The sequence below is a fragment of the Primulina tabacum genome, chromosome 3 (assembly GCF_025594145.1).
Source record: "Primulina tabacum isolate GXHZ01 chromosome 3, ASM2559414v2, whole genome shotgun sequence".
NCBI lineage: Eukaryota > Viridiplantae > Streptophyta > Magnoliopsida > Lamiales > Gesneriaceae > Primulina > Primulina tabacum.
In genome coordinates this window covers 69,385-86,867 of record NC_134552.1, presented here as the reverse complement: position 1 = coordinate 86,867, position 17,483 = coordinate 69,385, and the positions used below count along the sequence as shown (strand labels likewise).

At 35.9% G+C, this 17,483-nt stretch overlaps 1 protein-coding gene and 1 pseudogene across 2 annotated transcripts; both read right to left on the bottom strand.

The window, feature by feature from the left end:
• Nucleotides 1-3,669: 3,669 nt before the first annotated feature.
• LOC142539186 (ubiquitin-like protein 5) lies at nt 3,670-7,713 on the bottom strand. 2 transcript variants are annotated; one of them, XM_075644463.1, is made up of 2 exons: nt 7,407-7,713; nt 3,670-3,901 (listed from the first exon to the last, which is right to left on the bottom strand). In XM_075644463.1, the coding sequence occupies exon 1, from the start codon at nt 7,631-7,633 to the stop codon at nt 7,412-7,414; it is 222 nt and encodes a 73-aa protein (XP_075500578.1). In that variant the 5' UTR covers nt 7,634-7,713; the 3' UTR covers nt 3,670-3,901; nt 7,407-7,411. The 2 variants fall into 2 exon arrangements, with proteins under 2 accessions (XP_075500578.1, XP_075500577.1); XM_075644462.1 differs by having other exon boundaries at nt 7,403-7,710.
• A 1,095-nt stretch (nt 7,714-8,808) lies between these two features.
• On the bottom strand, nt 8,809-17,063 carry LOC142539185 (uncharacterized; annotated as a pseudogene).
• Between the last annotated feature and the right edge of the window lie 420 nt (nt 17,064-17,483).

Genomic DNA, 17,483 nt, shown 5'->3' with positions numbered 1-17,483 from the left:
ACAGGCGCCGAGGTCTTGGTACAAGAGATTTGATTCCTATATCATGAACCTTGGATACAACAGACTGAGTGCAGACCCTTGTACATATTTCAAGAAGTATGGTGATGATTATATCATTTTACTATTGTATGTGGACGACATGTTGGTAGCATGCCCCAACAAAGATCAGGTCCAAGGATTGAAGGCACAGTTGGCTAGGGAATTTCATATGAAGAACTTGGGACCAGAAAACAAGATTCTAGAGATGCAAGTTCACCGAGACAGAAGTAACAGAAATATTTGGTTTTCCCAGAAAAATTATTTGAAGAAAGTCTTGCAACGCTTTAACATGCAAGAGAGTAAGCCAATATCGACCCCTCTTCCTGTTAACTTCAAGTTATCCTCCGAGATGTGTCATAGCAGTGAAGCAGAGAGGATGAAAGATGTCTCGAGTACCATATGTATCAGCAGTGGGAAGTTTGATGTTCGCCATGATCTGTACAAGACCGGACATTGCTCAAGCAGTGGGAGCAGTTAGTCGGTATATGGCGAATCCTGGACGAGAGCATTGGAGCACTGTTAAGAGGATCCTTCGATACATTAAGGGTACCTCGAATGCTGCATTATGTTATGGAGGATCGGATTTTACACTCAGGAGCTATGTCAATTCAGATTATACAGGTGATCCTGATAAGAGGAAATCTACTACTAGTTATGTGTTTACACTTGCAGGGGGAGCAGTAAGCTAGGTTTCAACACTGCAGACCGTTGTGGCATTATCTACAACAGAGGCAGAATACATGGCAGCGACTCAAGCTTGCAAGGAGGCAATATGAATTAAAAAGTTATTGGAGGAGATCAGACACGAACAAGAGAATATTCCTTTGTTTTGTGACAGTCAGAGTGCCTTGCACATCGCAAGGAATCCAGCCTTTCATTCCAGGACGAAACACATTGGAGTACAATTTCACTTTGTGCGGGAAGTATTAGAAGAATAAAGCGTGGATATGCAGAAGATCTATACGAAGGACAACATAGCTGATTTTTCGACCAAGCCAGTGAACACTGATAAGTTTGAGTGGTGTATATCCTCAAGTGGTCTAGCGAAAACGTAAGCAGCAGGGAATGACAAGATTGAAAGGATGTGTGGAGATGTGTTTAATTCTCAATCAAAACTCCAAGTGGGAGAAATGTCGGCTCATCTGGTCAAAGAAAGTGGTTGGCGGAAGCTTCGTGGAAATTTCAAATAGAAGAGAAAACGCGTTTTTATACGTGTTTTCACACTGACAGGGGCTCTATAAATAGAGCTCCCCTCTTCATTCTGAAATCATCATTCTTCGAGTTTTCTCTCATCTTATAAGCATTTGAGTGCTTAGTTCTATAATATTTTTGAGGTGTTTTGTTCTCCTGTATTAAGATAGTATGTGTTCTCTTTGAAAACACAGTGAGTGAGTTGTACACCACAAAATATTATAGTGGAATTCTTTTCATCTTGCCCGTGGTTTTTACCCTAATAATTTTTAGGGATTTTCCACGTAAATCTCGGTGTCCAGTTTATTCTTTATTTTCGGGTTTATTATCTCAAAAATCTCGCACTGTGGGACCAACATGATTAAAACTTAAAATTATGAATTCACTCTTGTTTGGCAAAATTAAGATAACTATGCCAAACAAAATTAAGACACTCTTATTTTCACTCTTATCTTGCCGACAATTATATCTTATGTTATCATATAATTAGAAAATAAAAACGAAGATTATATCTTGCCGAAAATTGTCTTATTAGTATATCTTGCCGAAAATTATATCTTATGTTATCATATAATTAGAAAATAAAAACGAAGATAAGATATAATTTTGCCAAATTATAATAAGTTTGATATAATTGTCGTAAATATTATGATCATACTATGCCAAACAAAATTAAGAAAAACTTATTGTGATTGAATTGAATAAGAATAGAACAAAGACAAAAAACGAATTGTATGATAACATATAATATTTTTCTATTTAATATTTCTAATGAATGATGATTCGATCAATAAATTTATTGTATATATCATGCCGAAACATTCTTTCAAAAACTAATATAATAAATAAATCTATAGGAGCGAGCGTTTCCCGCTTTACCAAAAGCTATAGCTAGTAGTAATGGTGCAACTCAAATCTTTTAAACTGCACAACAGCTCAAGCACTAGTATTCGATCGCTCTACCAAGCAAGGACAATTATTGCACCCAACAAAATCCAAATCTTATGATGACATATCTAGAAAAATTAAATATATATGATCAAGATAATTCATAGAATAAGAGTATAACTTTATAGGTTTAGAATAATAAAGTTAGACCTATCATCAATCAAATAATTGCAAAATGATAAAATCTATAGTCAAGGATGGTATACTATGACGGTTAGTTAAAAATTTTATATACTAAATTGATACTTCATTCGACGTTAATAAATATTTTAAATTAATGATATCAAACTAATTATGATTACACATTAAAACTTAGAATTTTGAATTCACTCTTGTTCAACGGGTCTCAGAAAACTTACTTTCGTGCAATTCATATTGATTGACTTACTGAGAACTCAACTCACAAAGAACAAATTTCAGTGTTGTTAGCCTAACCGAAATAATTTTGAGATAAATTTGTTCGCTTCCCCCTCTAAATTTATCTCTGATCCTAACATTATTTGATAACTGGAATTAATGAGAAGAGAACGAAGATAAGAAACGAGTTGTATGATAACATAATATTTATTTGTTAATGTGCCTAACGAATGGTGATCCGATCAATAAATTTCTAATGAAATAAACTAACAGTTTAATTTAAAACATCTAAAAAGATTTAGAACTATACATGAAGAGTGAAATTTTAGACTTATTTAAATGAAATCGTCAAAATAAAACTTTTAATGTATTAAAACTTAACTATTATGATCATACTTATATTTTTAATTATGAATGAAATAACGGTTAAATTTAAAATATACAAAAGAATTAGAATAATATATGACAAATGATTATTTTGGTAATTTAAGTTAAAATTATCCAACAAAATTGTGTGCTTAACCAGATCAAACTCGAGCTCTGTTGTTGAGCTCTATTATATGTTTAACAAGCTCGACAACAGACATGCTTAACGAGTCAAGCTCCAATCAGGCTCCTTAAACATGACAAAAGAGCTCTCAACGTATCAAGATCGATTTATTCACGAGCTCGGTAATTTTCACTCAAATCTACTATAAATCTTAAACAAAACGACCTCAAGTCTAATATTATTCGGCTCGATTTGATTGACAAGCTCGAGTCTGATATTGTTCGGCTACAAATTCCTAGATTTATGTAACAAAATAATTTGATCGCAGTTAAAGAATATTTATCAAGAAATCGAAAACCAAGCTACCCTCAAATTTGCAAGGACATCACATACGAGGGTGGTGGTATAGCTTATCTAGAGATTGAGCCATATGATATTGAGCTCATCAGGCTCGAACTCAACAGGATGCTTATCTACAATCCTGAACCGTAAATTCGACCCACAAAACACCTCGATACATACATGCAAACCAATCTCAGATAAAGATCGGGTGAGGCTTGTTAAGCCTGATCAGTTGCAAATAAATTCTACACAGCTCACTGTACATTACAAAACAGATGGCATATAAATTAAACTGATAAAAATAAATAAATAAAGGGTCGACATAATTTATCAGAGTAGTATTTTAATACAATCAGTTTTCAACTGCCACGAACACAATTCTACATAACATATTTAAATGGTTTTCAGACACCATGTCCTCAAATATTTGAGTAAAACATGCATTACAAAAACCCAAGTTCATTATTCACGCAGATAGCAACCGATGCTGATACATATATTCCACATCCCCACGACTCCCATTACAAAGCAGACCTGCAGGCAAAAAAAGAAAAGGAAAGGAGCAGCTTCAGTTACGGTTTCGATAAAAAAATCACCACGCTCTCATGTACCTCTAGAATATACTTATGAAAGAAATACACCTATGAGACACGGGAATGCACAGGGTAGGTTTACACGGAGATTATACAACACATGGCGCACATCTACAATGGCCAGTCTAAAGGATAAGAAGGCATTCAACCCACCAAATAATACGTGATTATGAAAAGGTATAAAGATCACACAAACAGACAGGGATATGTTCGCTGGTAAAGAATAAAAAATTATCACAAATAGAAAGGCTGAGAAGTTGATCCCCATAAGTACCAAAAAAAGAATAAAATTGCCAATTCTAGAGTCATCTACAAGACATCAAGCAAAAATAACATTGTTCAGAACCAGAGAGCAGAAAAGGCATACCCATTGACAGGCTAAAAGATGGGAATGATGATCCACCAGTTGGAGTGTGATGAGAATATTTACAGCTAGAGTAGATAAAAAAATTCGAAGCGAAAGAAACTACGGTTCTGCAAAGTTCCAGTGATTAAAGAAACACTAAAGGCTGGATTTGGCTAACATGTTAACGGAGAAATCAGTGCAAGATATACATCAGTAAACTGATGGCACAAGCTAGAAAGAGATATGCCTGAGGAAAGTTGCAGTATATCCCTCTTACGACCAAAAATTAACACACAAAAAGAGCAAACAAATGAAGAAATCAACATGGCAGTATTCTGAAATATATGGATACCGTATTGATATTTTCTGGAAATAGTAAAGGAAATACAATACAAATCTCACACTCAAAACACTCAAGAAGGGGAATCCCTCTAGCCCTAGCAAAGTTAGCAAATTCTCACAAAAGTCTAGTCTATCGAACTAACACACCCCTTTCCCCTTTTATTCCCCGTACCAATGTATAACAGGCTACTATTCTGCCCACATGACCCTTGGACCTTCTCGTATAGATAATATAAACCGGTGGCCTTTCCGTGGGCTATTGATATTAGCCAAATATTTTCTGGGCTAGGGCTTGATAATATTCTTCCTGTAACAATGCCGCCCTCTTGAAAACCAGCTTTTTCCCCAAGACTGAGAATTAAAACTTGAATTTCTATGAGTTCAGACCCAGTTGTTTTCTACTCTAGATACATGACCATCAATACTTGTGAGAAACTAGTATCAGCATTTGAGTTTTTTGCTCAAATCCAACTACGACCATAAGTTTACTGGCATCAAAACCTACTGAAGCATTGATTTCACCTTCAACTTCCAAAATTTCGCCAATAGAATAAGCGGCTGTCCCTCCTAGTTCACTGATTAAGAGGATCAGTGCCATAGACAAAACAACAATTATAAGAAACTTATTCAGTTTAAGTAGCAGCACATAAAGCCTGTTTGCTGAATAGAAAACAACAAATCCAAATTCTCTTCCACACTCCAGTTAAGCATGTTCCCTCCACTAACAAACCATTCCAGTTCTCTTAATAACAAATCTCAAAATATGTTTATGTCTTACACCACTATCTACTATTACCAAAATAAGGACCCTAACAACCATTCTTGTACATGCATTCACCCCCACCAACGTCGAAACAACAAACTCACTACCATGGCCACAAAAAGCACTCCCAAAAATCAGAAAAACAGTTAAATGCTTTTTAAGCCCGCACTTTACAGCACTGTAACGATAAGTTAGTACCATTTCAGGATGTCGCATAGCAACAAAACCTCCCATTGAATGATTAACCAAAACACTTCTGAGTGGACTTCCACAAAGATCAGCTCCTTCTTTAGCCTTGTTATCTTGAGATTCATTATATTGGTCTAGTGTCTTGTGAATGTCATATATCATGAATGCTCGTGAAGCATGCAATTATCTATAGCACAATGTTCACCTCCCGAGTCCCCCTGCCACCCCAGATCAAAAAGCTTCACTTTTTAGTTCACTTCAAGCAAGATGTTTGTGGTTTTGTAATACCGATATATCACTTTGGTTTCAGGGCTGTTAACATATGTAAGACCTCTTACCGCACCAAGAGTCACCTTCGCTCGGAACATCCAAGATAAGGCAGGGAAGTATTATGTCCATGTACAAGGGTGATTTTCCTTAGCAAAGCTACCAAATTCTCACAAAATTCTAGTTTATCCCACTAACACACCCATTTCCCCCCTTCTATTCCCCTTATCAGCATAACAGACTACTATCTTGCCCAAGTGACTCTTGAATTTTCTCTTATAGATTTTATAAACTGGTGGCCTTTTCCATGGGATATTGACATTCGACTAATATTTTCTGGGCATGGGCTTGATAATATTCTTCCCGTAACAATCCCGATCTCCAATTAGTATATTTCTGAGTGCAGCCGCGAGGATGGACAATCAACCTACTGTTTAAAATACAATAAAAGTCAATTGAACTAAAGACTTTACACACTCAGCATCCTTCCCTCACTTTGTCCAACCTCCCCCTTCATGTGATGTACCATCAAATATATCGTATCGATGCGGATATCAAATCAAATCTCACCAATAAAAATCTGTCGAGTTGTCAGCTAAATAAACATTTAAATACATCATATGGAACACCATTTACAATGATGTCTCATGTCGGTGGAAGAAAGAGAACAGAAATTTTCCTAGATGAAAATACATAAAAACCAGAACCATCTATTAACAGCACCACACATTATATACAACACTTCTCAAGCTGTAGGTTACAAAGGCAGGAGAAATAACAGAAAGTTTTGCTACAATTTTTTTACGGAGAGCCACCAACATAATCAAGAGTGATGTGGATCTTAGTCATTCTTTCTACACAAAGATCACCCAACATTTGAACATTTGAAAAGCGAACGAAACATCCAACAATATACTTCATACAAGTCAAGTATATTAAGTAAAATTGTGCAAATAGTGCCATCTTCACTTGCAACAGACAACAATTGATCAAATAGGCTATATTTATCCATTTGACCTACTATGTACAAACCCTTGCAATGAGAGCAACACTACAATTTCCTCATAAATACGAAACAATACTTGAGCACTTCAATTTCCTCATGGTTCTTAGATCGCATCACACGGATAAAAATGACCAATTCATCGTTTGTTTCCTAAAGAACTCAGGGAGGAAAGATTAAATTAATTGGGTCATAATTCAAGATAAGTCAGAAGAGCACAGTCCCAAAACAGTAGCCACCAAAGTGAGAGGACTCTCAAACTTATTAGACATTTCACGATTTGGAGCCTATGCGGGTCATAATAAGAGCCCGGGGGCAATGATAGATACTCTACAAAGACATAATATTCCACGATCCAATATCCATAAAACTTCTGTCAAAATTCGGAGAGACAGTGTTCGATTATTCCAACCGAAAGTTGAAATGTTTGGACAAAAAAATGACAGTTTCTGATATCAGTATCGGATTTTTAGTGATACAAAAATTGAATGGATCGAGAGAAAAAGAGAGAACAGAGAGTACTGAAAATTACCCACAAGTATTAGTTGTAGTAGAGCTCGAGACCCATTCCATCGTGGATCTCGTAGTCTTTGAGGGTGATATGATCCTTGTAGACGGTGTACCACTTCTGAATTCGTATTTTGTCAGCCCTAGTCCCCGTCTGAGCAGCCACCAGTTTCTTCAAATCGCCGATCGTATCATCATCATTGCACTTCACACGAACTTTCTTCCCCAACCGATCGTTCAGCACCACCTCTAACATCCTTGCTTCCTGTAGAAAACCCTAGATTTCGTTGGCTGCCTTCACCTTTCGGCACTGGGTAGAAAAGAGGGATACAAGTATACCATTATTATAAACGGGCCGGGTGTTTTTGGAATCTTAGCCCGCAAGTATCAATCGGGTTAAACATTACATTTTTTTTAGACATAGGAAATTGGTCAATGAAGCTATCGCGTATTTTGTTTTTAAGATAAGAACAAGAATATTCTTATCATATGTATTTAAAAAAAAAAATCAATTTATCACATATTGATACAAAATCTCAGGATATAATTATATAAATATCATTGTACCATATATTAATATTATTTTTAAGATTATCCTTTTAAAAATATAATAACTGTTAAAAGTAAAAATGTACGATAAAAAGTAAAAATCTCAAACTCACAAAATATATTAAACTACACACTTTATAAAATTTTGTCTACTCAATTAGTGTTTTATTCACAATTGAGAGAAATATTTATTAATTTCTTTGAAAATAATCTAAAAATATATATATCATTACATATATTATCACACTATTTTCAATATTTACAGTTCTTATTTTCAACGATAACAAGGTTTCAAAATAATATGTCTAATTAAAAAATATTATTTCGAATAGGTTGAATGGTCTGTCAAACTATCATACTTCACCCCAACAATAATAATTCAAGTAAGCTTATAAACCCCATGACATCTTTTTAAAATGATCAACATGAAGAATCGGTCAACTTTAACTATCACAACATCCATAAAAATAAAACACATAATCAACATCTAATTATCACAGCAAAATATTGTTACATTGTTAAAATAACATCACAGCAGATGCATTAGTTGATCTTGAAATAACAAATAATTGTACTGAATACGCATTATTAATTGTTACAGTAATTGTAGAGGCAACCAAGAACAAATCCACAGGGGTTGGAACTGGAAATGTTGCACGACTGGGGTTCGTCGTTTCTCTCGAGCGAGTAAGATAAAAATAGTAATAAACTATCCAATGAGAGGATCGGACGAACCCACAAAATTTTTGACAAAACTGAAAAGAAACCCTGGTAAAAGTAAACGTGACAACAGATTATGTAAGCCTATGATCCATCGATCAGATCAATCCCAATCGAAACAAAATACTGTACAAATGTTTGATGTGCAGCCTGCCATAGCGGATCAGTGCAACCTTCGGTTCGATGATGAAATTAAGTGAGAGACGTATATATAATATATCTACTCTAACACTGTGAGCTCCTGCTCGACTCTCCAATAGTTATAGGTCGTTAATTCATTCAGAACCGTGCCACCATCATCTGGATTTTCCTTGTCTGATTTCTTTGGGGAAAGATTCCATTTCAACGGCCCCGCTTCCCCTACAATCCCTTCCTTGAGAGCCTGTTCCATTGCCTTTTCCGTACCCTCTGGTTCAACTCCCACAAATTCGACATCCTCTTCAATAAAGAGGGTGCAGCCCGTTTCTGACTTGAATCAGATTTAGTTGAGCTATCAGAGGAAGATGCGGAACTGGATGACCCATTTGTTACAGAGTCACCACTTGAAGTGGGACTGACAGTCAAGGCGCTCACTTTCACTGCAAGATTGGCGTTCATGTCACTTTGATCATCAAATGGGTTCACACTAGGTCCACCAACTTGAACATTAGATGCTTCACCCCAAGCTACCCATTCAGGGGACGACTTATCTCCACATGGATTGTCATTATTTGGTGTTTCGAATTGAAAGATTCCCAAGTTGTTGTGGGAGTCCATTTTCTTGCTTTGGGAAATCAAGTTACCTCCATCGGAAGAATTTATGCCTTTGAATCCATTGAAAACATATGCTTCGGAACTAGATGAATCATTGGCAGAAACCTTGCTCCTGATCAAATCCTCGTCCTCCCCAACCACTACCTCATCATCGCTACTGCTGTTACCATTAACCGCTGTTCCATTCAGGTTAATATCATCCATCATGTCGGAACCCATTGGTGCGTCTTCACCAGCTCTTTCGTCTTGAAATGCAAACCAGTTGGAATTTGTGAACAAACTGTTGTGAAGAAAAAACATACATCAAACAAAAATGAACCAGGCCCCCGAAAAAGAGGCATCCCGCAATAAACTTTTCTTTGTTATTTTTCGATCATCTTTCTATATTTTTATCTGTTCCTCATCATTCGCATAAGCACCAGAGGTATTGCTATCCATAAGAGGAGCTTAAATTTAATGAGAACATGAACACACCTCCCTTGCTCATCACACAACCTCAGGGATGAAATCACAACTCCGGCCGATTCGTCATCAAAGTAGACATCCTGCATTTTAATCAACATTAGAAATATCAAGAGTAGAAAATTCAATTGACATGGAAGACATAAAGGACAAAACTAGTTCTCCTTAGGTTTCACTTCTTGCAATGCTGACTTTATTTCATTCTTCAAAATATGAAGTAAGTTGGGTTCAACATTACCTCATTGTCACGTTCCAGAGCTCGTTCCAGAGCTCCATGACCCTGCAACCAAGAGATAAAATCCATAAAACAGATTTCAAATAATCACACTAGTGTAAATTTTTGGTAGAAGCTTTGAAACAAGTTTATCCTTATATGCAAATGTTTACCTGAGCATCATCATTGTCATACATGGTATATCTGAATGCTTGGCTTAAATTATTTGCCAAAGCAGCAACATCATAATCCCTATCATGGACATCTTCCTCATCACTATCCCTGGTCCTGTCTTGCAATGCTGTGGGCCGCCTACAAACGTGGAAAGAAATAGACATTTTCAAGAACTAGAGACTAGCAGAATGGGACAAACTTCAGCAAGCAAAGAGGAGATTATATTGCTTCACAGGCATACTAAAAAATTATATAACTTATAAAAGTTCTACTTATTGGGATCATGAAAGTGCTAGCTACAGCAAGAGGGGGAGAGAGAAGAGACATACCCACAAGCCCATCGATAAACATTCTCTACCATATTGCGCTCTTGTAAGACAGTGGAGTGCCACTCAATCCACTCTCTATTCTCCTGAAAGGAGCAAAACAGATTGCATGAGACAAGACACATTGACATTTTTAAAATTAAGATAGAGTTTCAAGGTAGGCACCACCTGAAGATTCTTTTGGATGCGAGTGTCATCGTTTCCCAACAGAGTTAATTTATTTGATATCCGTGTCAAATGTCCAAAGTAACCGGCTCTAGGAGCAGGCCTTGCAGAAGCTGGCAAAGTTTGCTGCATTTAATTGATAAATTCGAATCAGAAACGAATTGAAATAGATGATAGACCTATTATCAAGCTGAAAAGAACATAAGAAGCAACCAGGATAATAATTTACAGCAATACTCACATCAAACTTCAAAGTTTCAGTAGAATATAAATGCTTGGAACATATTAGTTATTTCATTAAGCACACAACTGCAGCGTCACCTTTCTAGTCCTCAAAACACAAAGGAACTGTTTTCCACCCACAAGGTGGATAACATTCGCACAAGATACATGAACTCAAAACTTTGATAAGCATGTCTTGAAACATTACCTTATTATCATCGCCAAAAAGCGTGGGATGTTTTTCTGTTTGAAGAATTTTTCCAACCAAATTGCACTCTAGGAAAAGATGATCAAGAATGGCACTATTTTACTTTCCAAGCAACAACATACAATGCTCTCCACGTGATGATGCAAAGCATTGTTGTACGGGTACCTGCACAAGAAAAATAAATTCACACCACAGTAGCATTCTTAACTTCTGATTCCAAGCTCATTTAAGTACGAAATTTAATTCTTTCATCACAGGCTACCAATTGCATGTGCTGGTCAAAATGTACGAGTACTTATAACAGAATTCGTACTCGAAAAAGAGATCAAGGACTCTCCGAATTGCCCCTGAGCTGACCAACTCCTTCTCTGCGACTTCATTGCCAGTTTTCAGAAGCACAGCTAAGAATTCAACAACCTACAATCAAGAACCACGATACAAATTGTAGGCTGAACAATTTTCAAATTTAAAATACAACATAAAAAATTTGCGTGAAAATAGTGGCATCATACTGGCACATGTACAGCTGTCCATGCACGTGTCTGGCTTTATTCGTAGGAAGAGAACTGAGCTAAAACAAAAATCTGAGAGCCAAATTGTAACATGTTACAAAAAAATTTTAAAACTACAGTCTGGTCAGTCAGACAAAGCTCTTTCGTTCACACTACATTTCAGCCATGAAATAGTTTTTATGCATTGATACTTCATCAACTCCTACTTGTAACCAACAATTTCAAAGACATGAAAACATTTTGAGGGTGTTAGGAGCAACAAATCGCAATAGCATTTCAACTAACCTTCAGACGATATTTTCCTAGAGGAGGCCTCAATTCACCATATGTTGTGGGTAAAATCTTCTCGTCAGATGAAACATTCAAAAGGATCAGCAGCTCCCCTACATACAAAACAATTAGATTCTTACAACAGGGCCACAGGCGTTGGTTGATAATTACAAACAGCATAAACAAATTCACAAGCTACATAATCAAGCCATCAGCCGATATCTGGCAATTTGTTGAGTTGAAAATTGTACTCGTAATTCTCGATATATGTATAATGTATCTTTCTTCGTTGATTTTAATATAAATAATCATATGATAAAACAAAGCCTCCACCGATCAAGTATTTATTGTATGGATAATTCAAAAATCAGCTAAACATTAAGAATCCCTAAAAACTGACTCCATCGCTGGATAACTTGACTCATGTACACCAAAGAAATAATCCAAGACCATGATATTCATAGCAAAAATCATTATGAATTCTTATCAATTCACTAATCTCTTTTTGGTTTGTTTCCCGAAATGGTAAGTATGCGAAAGAAAGTAACTGAAGATGGTAGAAAGTCACCAACGCATAACATGATAGAATTAACAAGGGGAACATCAACACTTTATCAAACTCACCCAAGTTTCGGAAGCATCGCACCAACGGTATCTTGGTTAACATGTATCGGCGAGTCATACACTTGTTGACTTCTGAAAAAGTACAATACTGGAGACGGAATTGATCTCTTTGAATCCAACAAAGATATACAGACAGATAGGGAGTGGACAAGGGCAGATTTTGAATGTGAGTCTTCAAGTGCATGAGAAAATATCATTGCAACAAAAACTGTACAGAAAAACACACAAAAAGAAGTAAATTAACATTGTTCCTTATAGTTATACAAATATAAAAATATGATCCCAAATTGAACAAAAAATAAAGTTGAGTTGTACAAACCTTGGACTGGATAGTTTAATGGACACAGGAGATGGTGCAGTTCTGGTTATAGCACATAATGTTTCTGCTGCATTAGCATGGACTTCAGGAGTATTCTGGATGATTAAAGAACTCTCTAGGTTCAGATAGCACATACATAACAAAGTCATCAAATAAGCAATCAGAGAACTATAAAGCTGTGATAGCACATAAATGTTTCTGCTGCATTAGCATGGACTTCAGGAGTACTCTAGATTGATTAATATAACTCTCTAAGTTTCAGATAGCACATACATAACGATGTCGTCAAATGAGCAATCAGAGAATTATATAGCTCACATAGCACATAATATTAAAACTTTCAAGTAAAAAATATATATGCTACAAACTTTCCTAATCATGCTATTTATAAATTTCAAATTAAGTTAACACAGATATGGCAGAACACATGATACGAGTACTCTGACATTGCAAGGCACAAGTTATCAGAAAACCAACCTGGTAATTTTACCAAAAAAGTACTTTTAAAGTAATTTTCATCTTACAGGAAAGTTAATAGTGGCACAAAACCAGACTATATAGAGTGATTCCTCAATCTCTCTTAAGGCAATTACAGAGCACACATATTCATTGGAAGCCAGTAGTGAATTTTCTACAAGCGTTCATGCCATATCAGACACTGCGCAGTTAATCAAACTATGATCATGTATCAGGAACATAACTGAAGATCCAAAATTTAACCAAATATGTAACAGCAGAATGTGCTACAGGCTAGATATGTTTAAGTTAGTTTGAAAAGGAACCAACCATATCATGTAACCATTGAGTACATAGCTTACCAGACAAAACACTCAAATGATAAAAATAAATGAAACTTTGTAAGTGGTGATACTGTATCATAGACGAATCCACCTTCCAATAAGCAATTGAAACTAGAAACTAGATCGATGTAGGATTACTACATCACACATAATGTTTTCCTATCTAGTTTCTAGATATATTGCAACTTCTTTTAACCTTACCGAAGCGTTCAGTTTATCCACAACCATTTCCAATAAATTGCTATCAGCCAACCACTGCATCACTCCAGAGAATTGGGGTAGAGATGATCATCTGTACCAACAAGCCGTACCAAAACCTGATAATAAAAGGCTAATTAGAAAGAAAATTACAACTAGCAATTGACACAGTTTAGCACGAGGATTTGGAGAAACAAACTGTTCAATTCAAAATAGTTGCATAGCCATTAGACTACTAAATACCTCCATGATGGATGTGATACAAATTAAAATCAACCAGCTGCCCCAAAAACTTCTTGGTGAACCTGCAAGAAATAACCATCAGCCACAAGACATAACTACTGCATATTTTTTTAAAAAACCAGATCAAAGAAAAATATCAAACAAAGCTACAAGTTATCAGCTGCATGAACATGTTTTTAATGTTAGCAGGTATAATTAATTGATAAGAATGTCCTCATTCTCAAGCTTTTGCAGCATCGCCTTTTTAGTATGATACACTTTCACAGAAAGCTCAAAAATTTCTACTTTCAGCATTTAGATGATTGAAACTTTTCAGCTACATAAATTGACAGTGTACATAAGCTTCATTGATATTAAAAAGTCTCCTCAATACAAGGGAATGATAACAAGTATAAAAACAGGCAATAAGCAAGAACATGCTATCCCAAATTTTGAACAAACCATGCTGATGGGATACAAGCCTATAGCCTAGTCAAGAAAAATAAACTACTCTTACTGTTTAAATTAGTTTGTTCAACAGCAGGACATATTACAAAAATAAAATAGATAAACCACCCCAGGTTATGCTTTCACTTATCAATATAGCCAGTGTCAACAAATTGAAGCACCAAGTTACAGATAAGCTTTTTTTATTACAGCATTGGGGTGGTGTGGGGTGGGGTGGAGATGGGGGATTGTTTCGGTTTTATATGGGTTTGAACCCATGCCTCTCTCTTTTGAGGGAGAGGTTTATGCCCACTTCACCCAAGTGGTGGTGGTGTTCAAGACAAAGGCTCAGTTTCAGCAAATTTAGACAGCTGCAACAAACATTGACTCCAAGAGTTGAATCCGGTTCAGAAAGGATAGCTTCCAACAAGGTTTTAGCAATTATGACCAGGACACAGCATTGAACATAAAATGCAACTTAAACACTGTTCCCACACTCATCCCCAGCCAAGAAAGATGAAGCATCAAATTTGGAAGGTTGGCAATAAAAATAAAATTATCATGAATTAAAAATAATATTGAGGTTTATATTTAGTTTCACGATTTCACCTTTACATAATTCATCAGCGGAATAGTCTTCCGTAACCATGAGGCATACCACCACCTGGAACACCCACAAAAGTTTAATTAAACGAATTACTTGTGTATTTACTCCAATTATTAAACACCTGGAAAAAATTATTGCACACAGTGCAGACTGCAGAGCAATCACAATCTGGTACCTTGCTAAAATACCCTGCTAATAATGCAGGGTGAGGACGGTTTGGTTCCAAGAAAGAGAATAGCAAATCATAAGCTGCAGCATGATAGAAATTTTCATCATACAACCAGATTGAAATTGAGCACCAAGTTTATCATATGGTAATGTTTGATTCAATTAGTGAATAAGATGATCCACCTCCCTTCGGTCCACCAAGTCTTCAAGATGGAATCAACTTCACATGTAAAAATTTCGCAGGCAATGAAAGGAAACCTACATTACAAAACCAAAGTTTGAGCAGAAATAAAACAATATGATGGGTTCTACCGCATATCAACTTTACAATTTTGTAATAATACCTGAGTAATAGTAAAATATGAGAAGTACAACACAAGTTTTAACATCATTTGCTTAAATTTCACATACTTGAAAGTACGCATGCTGTCTGCATTCTCAGCAGCCTCCTCTACTATATATTTAGCATATGTTCAACCTGCGGTCGATCTCTCAAACTGAACCAAAGAACTTTGAAGTTAAATGGGAAATTAACAACTCAAGATATACAAGGAAAAAACGAACCGATGTATAAGTTGTTTTATAACATGGTCCTGCAATGGAAGCAATCAAGGGAAAATGTTATACAAATTTATGAGGCGGCTGTTGATGCTTTTGCATTCTTGGATTATCTCTTCTTCATCCAAAAGCTCTTCCAATGTACAATTTTCCTTGTCCAACACTGACTCGAACCTGAATAGATGGAATATGGGTTAGGTGATCATTTTTTATTTATCCCAGGCTTTAATTATTATAATATATGATTTGTAGTTTTGATCAAATTCTCAACAAGCCATGGCCAAAAGGAGTTTTAACTACTTTCAGTTACTTTATTGCCGGAAAGCATCTGTAGCAGAATATAGCCAGTGCTAATGTCTTAATTCAAACTCCAATGAAACAGAGGAACCGACATTCCACTAGAAAAACAGAGTGACTGATACCTCAGACACACTCGTCCAATTAAGCATGAAATACGGATTTAATCATCACCAAGCACGTACAATTTCTTGAAACGATGAATGACAACTGTAAAGTACTTTAAATTTCATAATCCAACGCCCTCGCTAACTCTTTGATGACATATTAGTAATATGAAACAACAAGAATAGGGGATCGAGATATCTATCGACTACTCACATGAGTTTTCTCCGACTAACAAATTTATGTGTTTTATACTTTATTAACTCTGTAATAAATATAAGACCGACTTTAACAAAAGTAAGGCGTAAAAATTGTTAATGAAGAATTAGTAAAACAAGAAAGTAACAAATTCATACTTCCTCCTTTCTCCTGTATAAAAACTCAACACGTGAACCATGACACGCAAATCCATAATCCATGAAAACATCATGATCATCTTCAACGAAATTAAATGAATCCCAGTTTGATTTCAACCAAACCTAAACAACAAAAATACATTTAACAGCATGAAAAAGCTCAATAACCCCATGATTTAACAGTACAGAATCGACATCCGAGCCAAACAAAAAAGATACCAACAAAAATCAAATTTTCGCTCTGATGACTCACAGGAGAAGACGCAGAAAGAGCTGTGAGCTTCCAGAACATTGTTGTCTACGCGAGAGTATACAGATACATGCACCTGTACGTGTCAGCTCCAAAGCAACAGCAGTGAACCCGAAACACAGAAAACACCCTGAACTTGAATCAAAATACTGAGAAATGTGGGAGAGAGGTTTAAATTCCGATGAAGATTCTGGAGCAAAACAGCGAAGGCATATTAAAAAAACCCTAATTTTCGAAGATCGAAACGGAAGGGAAGCCCAGAGAAATTTTTATTGAATTTATTTATTTTCTTTTTTATGTTTCCAATCAATCAACAATCGAAACTGGGTCGGAGTGAGGGAAATTGGGGTAGTGGATTTATGAGAATACCAACTAATGCGGGCGGCAGCAAAATACAAAAGGAATCCATATTTAAATATTCACAGTCAGGAAGTAAATGAATCAAATCGGTTGTGAGCTATTCGAATTTCGATTCGATAAAAGTTTATTTGAGCTCGTTTAATGAGTCTCGTTAAGATAAATGAACCAAGCTCAAGTTCTACGATATTCGGCTCGTTTAGCTCGTGAACATATTCGTTAG